Here is an 8415-nt window from a genome sequence, read left to right as displayed (position 1 = left end):
ACTGGGTAGCAGGCACAAACCTGCCGAAACATCGCCTCCTTTAAACTAAAACAACTGCAACAAACCTAAAATTTCGTTGCATGTCAGTAGTAAAAAAAAAACCAACCAGAATAAATATATGGCAGAAGCAATGTACAAAATGAGAGATCAAAAGACATCTACAAGCCCGGGCCCCTTCTACAGCCTTGTTTGTACTGAATCAGCAATTCTTCAAACAAAAATGTAGGGAGACAAGAAAGAAATGCTGTGTGTGCAATAGGTTTATTTACAACTCACAATTGCAATCACTGGGTAGCAGGCACAAACCTGCCGAAACATTGCCTCCTTTAAACTAAAACAACTGCAACAAACCTAAAATTTCGTCGCATGTCTGTAGTAAAAAGAAAAACCAACCAGAATAAATATATGGCAGAAGCAATGTACAAAATGAGAGATCAAAAGACATCTACAAGCCCGGGCCCCTTCTACAGCCTTGTTTGTACTGAATCAGTAATTCTTCAAACAAAAATGTAGGGAGACAAGAAAGAAATGCTGTATGTGCAATAGGTTTATTTACAACTCACAATTGCAATCACTGGGTAGCAGGCACAAACCTGCCGAAACATTGCCTCCTTTAAACTAAAACAACTGCAACAAACCTAAAATTTCGTTGCATGTCAGTAGTAAAAAGAAAAACCAACCAGAATAAATATATGGCAGAAGCAATGTACAAAATGAGAGATCAAAAGACATCTACAAGCCCGGGCCCCTTCTACAGCCTTGTTTGTACTGAATCAGTTATTCTTCAAACAAAAATGTAGGGAGACAAGAAAGAAATGCTGTATGTGCAATAGGTTTATTTACAACTCACAATTGCAATCCCTGGGTAGCAGGCACAAACCTGCCGAAACATTGCCTCCTTTAAACTAAAACAACTGCAACAAACCTAAAATTTCGTTGCATGTCAGTAGTAAAAAGAAAAACCAACCAGAATAAATTAATGGCAGAAGCAATGTACAAAATGAGAGATCAAAAGACATCTACAAGCCCGGGCCCCTTCTACAGCCTTGTTTGTACTGAATCAGTAATTCTTCAAACAAAAATGTAGGGAGACAAGAAAGAAATGCTGTATGTGCAATAGGTTTATTTACAACTCACAATTGCAATAACTGGGTAGCAGGCACAAACCTGCCGAAACATTGCCTCCTTTAAACTAAAACAACTGCAACAAACCTAAAATTTCGTTGCATGTCAGTAGTAAAAAGAAAAACCAACCAGAATAAATATATGGCAGAAGCAATGTACAAAATGAGAGATCAAAAGACATCTACAAGCCCGGGCCCCTTCTACAGCCTTGTTTGTACTGAATCAGTAATTCTTCAAACAAAAATGTAGGGAGACAAGAAAGAAATGCTGTATGTGCAATAGGTTTATTTACAACTCACAATTGCAATCACTGGGTAGCAGGCACAAACCTGCCGAAACATTGCCTCCTTTAAACTAAAACAACTGCAACAAACCTAAAATTTCGTTGCATGTCAGTAGTAAAAAGAAAAACCAACCAGAATAAATATATGGCAGAAGCAATGTACAAAATGACAGATCAAAAGACATCTACAAGCCCGGGCCCCTTCTACAGCCTTGTTTGTACTGAATCAGTAATTCTTCAAACAAAAATGTAGGGAGACAAGAAAGAAATGCTGTATGTGCAATAGGTTTATTTACAACTCACAATTGCAATCACTGGGTAGCAGGCACAAACCTGCCGAAACATCGACTCCTTTAAACTAAAACAACTGCAACAAACCTAAAATTTCGTTGCATGTCAGTAGTAAAAAGAAAAACCAACCAGAATAAATATATGGCAGAAGCAATGTACAAAATGAGACATCAAAAGACATCTACAAGCCCGGGCCCCTTCTACAGCCTTGTTTGTACTGAATCAGTAATTCTTCAAACAAAAATGTAGGGAGACAAGAAAGAAATGCTGTATGTGCAATAGGTTTATTTACAACTCACAATTGCAATCACTGGGTAGCAGGCACAAACCTGCCGAAACATTGCCTCCTTTAAACTAAAACAACTGCAACAAATCTAAAATTTCGTTGCATGTCAGTAGTAAAAAGAAAAACCAACCAGAATAAATATATGGCAGAAGCAATGTACAAAATGAGAGATCAAAAGACATCTACAAGCCCGGGCCCCTTCTACAGCCTTGTTTGTACTGAATCAGTAATTCTTCAAACAAAAATGTAGGGAGACAAGAAAGAAATGCTCTATGTGCAATAGGTTTATTTACAACTCACAATTGCAATCACTGGGTAGCAGGCACAAACCTGCCGAAACATTGCCTCCTTTAAACTAAAACAACTGCAACAAACCTAAAATTTCGTTGCATGTCAGTAGTAAAAAGAAAAACCAACCAGAATAAATATATGGCAGAAGCAATGTACAAAATGAGAGATCAAAACACATCTACAAGCCCGGGCCCCTTCTACAGCCTTGTTTGTACTGAATCAGCAATTCTTCAAACAAAAATGTAGGGAGACAAGAAAGAAATGCTGTATGTGCAATAGGTTTATTTACAACTCACAATTGCAATCACCGGGTAGCAGGCACAAACCTGCCGAAACATTGCCTCCTTTAAACTAAAACAACTGCAACAAACCTAAAATTTCGTTGCATGTCAGTAGTAAAAAGAAAAACCAACCAGAATAAATATATGGCAGAAGCAATGTACAAAATGAGAGATCAAAAGACATCTACAAGCCCGGGCCCCTTCTACAGCCTTGTTTGTACTGAATCAGTTATTCTTCAAACAAAAATGTAGGGAGACAAGAAAGAAATGCTGTATGTGCAATAGGTTTATTTACAACTCACAATTGCAATCCCTTGGGTAGCAGGCACAAACCTGCCGAAACATTGCCTCCTTTAAACTAAAACAACTGCAACAAACCTAAAATTTCGTTGCATGTCAGTAGTAAAAAGAAAAACCAACCAGAATAAATATATGGCAGAAGCAATGTACAAAATGAGAGATCAAAAGACATCTACAAGCCCGGGCCCCTTCTACAGCCTTGTTTGTACTGAATCAGTAATTCTTCAAACAAAAATGTAGGGAGACAAGAAAGAAATGCTGTATGTGCAATAGGTTTATTTACAACTCACAATTGCAATAACTGGGTAGCAGGCACAAACCTGCCGAAACATTGCCTCCTTTAAACTAAAACAACTGCAACAAACCTAAAATTTCGTTGCATGTCAGTAGTAAAAAGAAAAACCAACCAGAATAAATATATGGCAGAAGCAATGTACAAAATGAGAGATCAAAAGACATCTACAAGCCCGGGCCCCTTCTACAGCCTTGTTTGTACTGAATCAGTAATTCTTCAAACAAAAATGTAGGGAGACAAGAAAGAAATGCTGTATGTGCAATAGGTTTATTTACAACTCACAATTGCAATCACTGGGTAGCAGGCACAAACCTGCCGAAACATTGCCTCCTTTAAACTAAAACAACTGCAACAAACTTGAAATTTCGTTGCATGTCAGTAGTAAAAAGAAAAACCAACCAGAATAAATATATGGCAGAAGCAATGTACAAAATGAGAGATCAAAAGACATCTACAAGCCCGGGCCCCTTCTACAGCCTTGTTTGTACTGAATCAGCAATTCTTCAAACAAAAATGTAGGGAGACAAGAAAGAAATGCTGTATGTGCAATAGGTTTATTTACAACTCACAATTGCAATCACTGGGTAGCAGGCACAAACCTGCCGAAACATTGCCTCCTTTAAACTAAAACAACTGCAACAAACCTAAAATTTCGTTGCATGTCAGTAATAAAAAGAAAAACCAACCAGAATAAATATATGGCAGAAGCAATGTACAAAATGAGAGATCAAAAGACATCTACAAGCCCGGGCCCCTTCTACAGCCTTGTTTGTACTGAATCAGTAATTCTTCAAACAAAAATGTAGGGAGACAAGAAAGAAATGCTGTATGTGCAATAGATTTATTTACAACTCACAATTGCAATCACTGGGTAGCAGGCACAAACCTGCCGAAACATTGCCTCCTTTAAACTAAAACAACTGCAACAAACCTAAAATTTCATTGCATGTCAGTAGTAAAAAGAAAAACCAACCAGAATAAATATATGGCAGAAGCAATGTACAAAATGAGAGATCAAAAGACATCTACAAGCCCGGGCCCCTTCTACAGCCTTGTTTGTACTGAATCAGTAATTCTTCAAACAAAAATGTAGGGAGACAAGAAAGAAATGCTGTATGTGCAATAGGTTTATTTACAACTCACAATTGCAATCACTGGGTAGCAGGCACAAACCTGCCGAAACATTGCCTCCTTTAAACTAAAACAACTGCAACAAACCTAAAATTTCGTTGCATGTCAGTAGTAAAAAGAAAAACCAACCAGAATAAATATATGGCAGAAGCAATGTACAAAATGAGAGATCAAAAGACATCTACAAGCCCGGGCCCCTTCTACATTCTTGTTTGTACTGAATCAGTAATTCTTCAAACAAAAATGTAGGGAGACAAGAAAGAAATGCTGTATGTGCAATAGGTTTATTTACAACTCACAATTGCCATCACTGGGTAGCAGGCACAAACCTGCCGAAACATTGCCTCCTTTAAACTAAAACAACTGCAACAAACCTAAAATTTCGTTGCATGTCAGTAGTAAAAAGAAAAACCAACCAGAATAAATATATGGCAGAAGCAATGTACAAAATGAGAGATCAAAAGACATCTACAAGCCCGGGCCCCTTCTACAGCCTTGTTTGTACTGAATCAGTAATTCTTCAAACAAAAATGTAGGGAGACAAGAAAGAAATGCTGTATGTGCAATAGGTTTATTTACAACTCACAATTGCAATCACTGGGTACCAGGCACAAACCTGCCGAAACATCGCCTCCTTTAAACTAAAACAACTGCAACAAACCTAAAATTTCGTTGCATGTCAGTAGTAAAAAGAAAAACCACCCAGAATAAATATATGGCAGAAGCAATGTACAAAATGAGAGATCAAAAGACATCTACAAGCCCGGGCCCCTTCTACAGCCTTGTTTGTACTGAATCAGCAATTCTTCAAACAAAAATGTAGGGAGACAAGAAAGAAATGCTGTATGTGCAATAGGTTTATTTATAACTCACAATTGCAATCACTGGGTAGCAGGCACAAACCTGCCGAAACATTGCCTCCTTTAAACTAAAACAACTGCAACAAACCTAAAATTTCGTTGCATGTCAGTAGTAAAAAGAAAAACCAACCAGAATAAATATATGGCAGAAGCAATGTACAAAATGAGAGATCAAAAAACATCTACAAGCCCGGGCCCCTTCTACAGCCTTGTTTGTACTGAATCAGTTATTCTTCAAACAAAAATGTAGGGAGACAAGAAAGAAATGCTGTATGTGCAATAGGTTTATTTACAACTCACAATTGCAATCACTGGGTAGCAGGCACAAACCTGCCAAAACATTGCCTCCTTTAAACTAAAACAACTGCAACAAACCTAAAATTTCGTTGCATGTCAGTAGTAAAAAGAAAAACCAACCAGAATAAATATATGGCAGAAGCAATGTACAAAATGAGAGATCAAAAGACATCTACAAGCCCGGGCCCCTTCTACAGCCTTGTTTGTACTGAATCAGTAATTCTTCAAACAAAAATGTAGGGAGACAAGAAAGAAATGCTGTATGTGCAATAGGTTTATTTACAACTCACAATTGCAATCACTGGGTAGCAGGCACAAACCTGCCGAAACATTGCCTCCTTTAAACTAAAACAACTGCAACAAACCTAAAATTTCGTTGCATGTCAGTAGTAAAAAGAAAAACCAACCAGAATAAATATATGGCAGAAGCAATTTACAAAATGAGAGATCAAAAGACATCTACAAGCCCGGGCCCCTTCTATAGCCTTGTTTGTACTGAATCTGTAATTCTTCAAACAAAAATGTAGGGAGACAAGAAAGAAATGCTGTATGTGCAATAGGTTTATTTACAACTCACAATTGCAATCACTGGGTAGCAGGCACAAACCTGCCGAAACATCGCCTCCTTTAAACTAAAACAACTGCAACAAACCTAAAATTTCGTTGCATGTCAGTAGTAAAAAGAAAAACCAACCAGAATAAATATATGGCAGAAGCAATGTACAAAAAGAGAGATCAAAAGACATCTGCAAGCCCGGGCCCCTTCTACAGCCTTGTTTGTACTGAATCAGCAATTCTTCAAACAAAAATGTAGGGAGACAAGAAAGAAATGCTGTATGTGCAATAGGTTTATTTACAACTCACAATTGCAATCACTGGGTAGCAGGCACAAACCTGCCGAAACATTGCCTCCTTTAAACTAAAACAACTGCAACAAACCTAAAATTTCGTTCAATGTCAGTAGTAAAAAGAAAAACCAACTAGAATAAATATATGGCAGAAGCAATGTACAAAATGAGAGATCAAAAGACATCTACAAGCCCGGGCCCCTTCTACAGCCTTGTTTGTACTGAATCAGTAATTCTTCAAACAAAAATGTAGGGAGACAAGAAAGAAATGCTGTATGTGCAATAGGTTTATTTACAACTCACAATTGCAATCACTGGGTAGCAGGCACAAACCTGCCGAAACATTGCCTCCTTTAAACTAAAACAACTGCAACAAACCTAAAATTTCGTTGCATGTCAGTAGTAAAAAGAAAAACCAACCAGAATAAATATATGGCAGAAGCAATGTACAAAATGAGAGATCAAAAGACATCTACAAGCCCGGGCCCCTTCTACAGCCTTGTTTGTACTGAATCAGCAATTCTTCAAACAAAAAAAAATTTCTGCATTTCCCCGAGGGGAAGAATGTGAAAGTGCGAATGCACGAGTTGAATTCGCGCGGTTCGGTAATGTTCGCGAAAGAGAGATCACACACACACACACACACAACTACAAAGAAAGAAAGATGCATTTATTCACAGACCCCTATTTGTGTTGTCGTTGTACTTGATTGCTAGAGCGGATCTCAGCTTTGAAATTTCGTGTCAGTACTCCTTTAAGCGGGTGCATTAGCCCTTCTCACGCCCGATTCCTGGCCAATCCCACACGTGGGTATGTGCCATGTCAGCAGGAACAACAACAAGAATGAGCCATGGGGACGCGGCCAGGCAGCGCGCGCCCATCTCCCCCCGTTGCTAGGGAAGACGAGGAGCGCTCGCACCCGCAGCTGTTGCTATGCGGACTACGGCGGCGGACGATTCAGGCTCGCTTAAGATGTGCATTCGCACTTAAAATGTTGGGAGACAAGGAAGAAATGCTATCTGTGCAATAGGTTTATTTACAGCCCCACAATTGCAATTCCTGGGGGAGCCGGCACAAACCTGCCAAAACGTTGCCTCCTTTAGACTAAATAACTGCAACAAACCTCAAATTTAATTGCATTTCAATACTAAAAAGAAAGCCAGAATAAATATATGTCACAAGCCATGTACAAAATGCGGGATCAAATGACATCTACAAGCCCGGGCACCTTCTAGAGCCTTGGTTGTACTGAAGCAACAATTCAATATAAAAAGGTCCAGAACTGGCCATGTTAAAAACACCCTTGTCAATTCCCCACAAGTAATATATCACTTCATTCGTAAAAATTCTTATATCACAGTGCACCTACATGCATAACACATGTATTTCGTAATGAACTCATAGGCAGCAGTGAACAGTTTAAGCATTATTTTTTAACAATTTTTCCCACTTAGACATTCCAATGGAGAAGCATATCTTAGGCCACTGTGCAAAAAATGCTTGATGTAAAAAGAATCACGTAAAAGTACAAAGGCTTGCACGTTCGCAAAGGAGTAGAAAAAAGTTAAGCTGCACTATTTACAACACCTCATTTTGAAGGTGGTCACTAGGAGGATAAAAGCAGTTATAAACAGTGTGGTGCAGTTAAAAAAGGTATGCTAAGAAAAAAAGCCTTTAATAGCTGACGTGACTAGGCAGCCCTCAGTGCCGACGGATAGGGGTGATCTGCGGGCCGACATCGTTGTCCAGGGAAGGGAGGTGACCCCTGCAAAAGCAGGAGTTGCAAGTTCACATTTTCTTCAATGGGCAAAATGCTTTAACAGCAAGATGCTGCAGGCCGAGATATATGACAACGTCCATAAAATCGCACCTAGGACATACGGAAGGAAGCCACAAAACCCTGATTACTTTCTTATCTTTAAATGTACCAAAGAAAGGTTGCATTCATTATTTATTTGGCTGATTATATTCACTATTCCAGGATGAACAAGCATAAGAGTGCCGATTCCCTCGCATTATCTTCTTGACAATCAGTTGACAGCTGTGACGACACTCGCCACTTCACCAGGCAATTCAAGCTCTAAACCTCCTTTCAGTAGTTGAAGGATTACATAAGTTAACTACGCA

At 38.8% G+C, this 8415-nt stretch overlaps 1 protein-coding gene across 1 annotated transcript in view; it reads right to left on the bottom strand.

The window, feature by feature from the left end:
• Nucleotides 1–7100: 7100 nt before the first annotated feature.
• LOC144164109 (uncharacterized) overlaps nucleotides 7101–8415 on the bottom strand; it is a 31582-nt gene continuing 30267 nt past the window's right edge. Inside the window, exon 12 of the mRNA XM_077694661.1 lies at nucleotides 7101–8053. Within this exon, the coding sequence (XP_077550787.1) occupies nucleotides 7990–8053 (64 nt within the window). The 3' untranslated portion in view covers nucleotides 7101–7989. The remainder of the gene's footprint in view (nucleotides 8054–8415) is intronic.

The sequence above is a fragment of the Haemaphysalis longicornis genome, unplaced genomic scaffold, assembly GCF_048455015.1.
Source record: "Haemaphysalis longicornis isolate Haplotype H1 unplaced genomic scaffold, Haemaphysalis longicornis Haplotype H1 scaffold_13, whole genome shotgun sequence".
NCBI classification, from domain to species: domain Eukaryota; kingdom Metazoa; phylum Arthropoda; class Arachnida; order Ixodida; family Ixodidae; genus Haemaphysalis; species Haemaphysalis longicornis.
The sequence above is the reverse complement of the archived record's forward strand: the minus strand, read 5'-3'. Positions and strand labels throughout refer to the sequence as shown.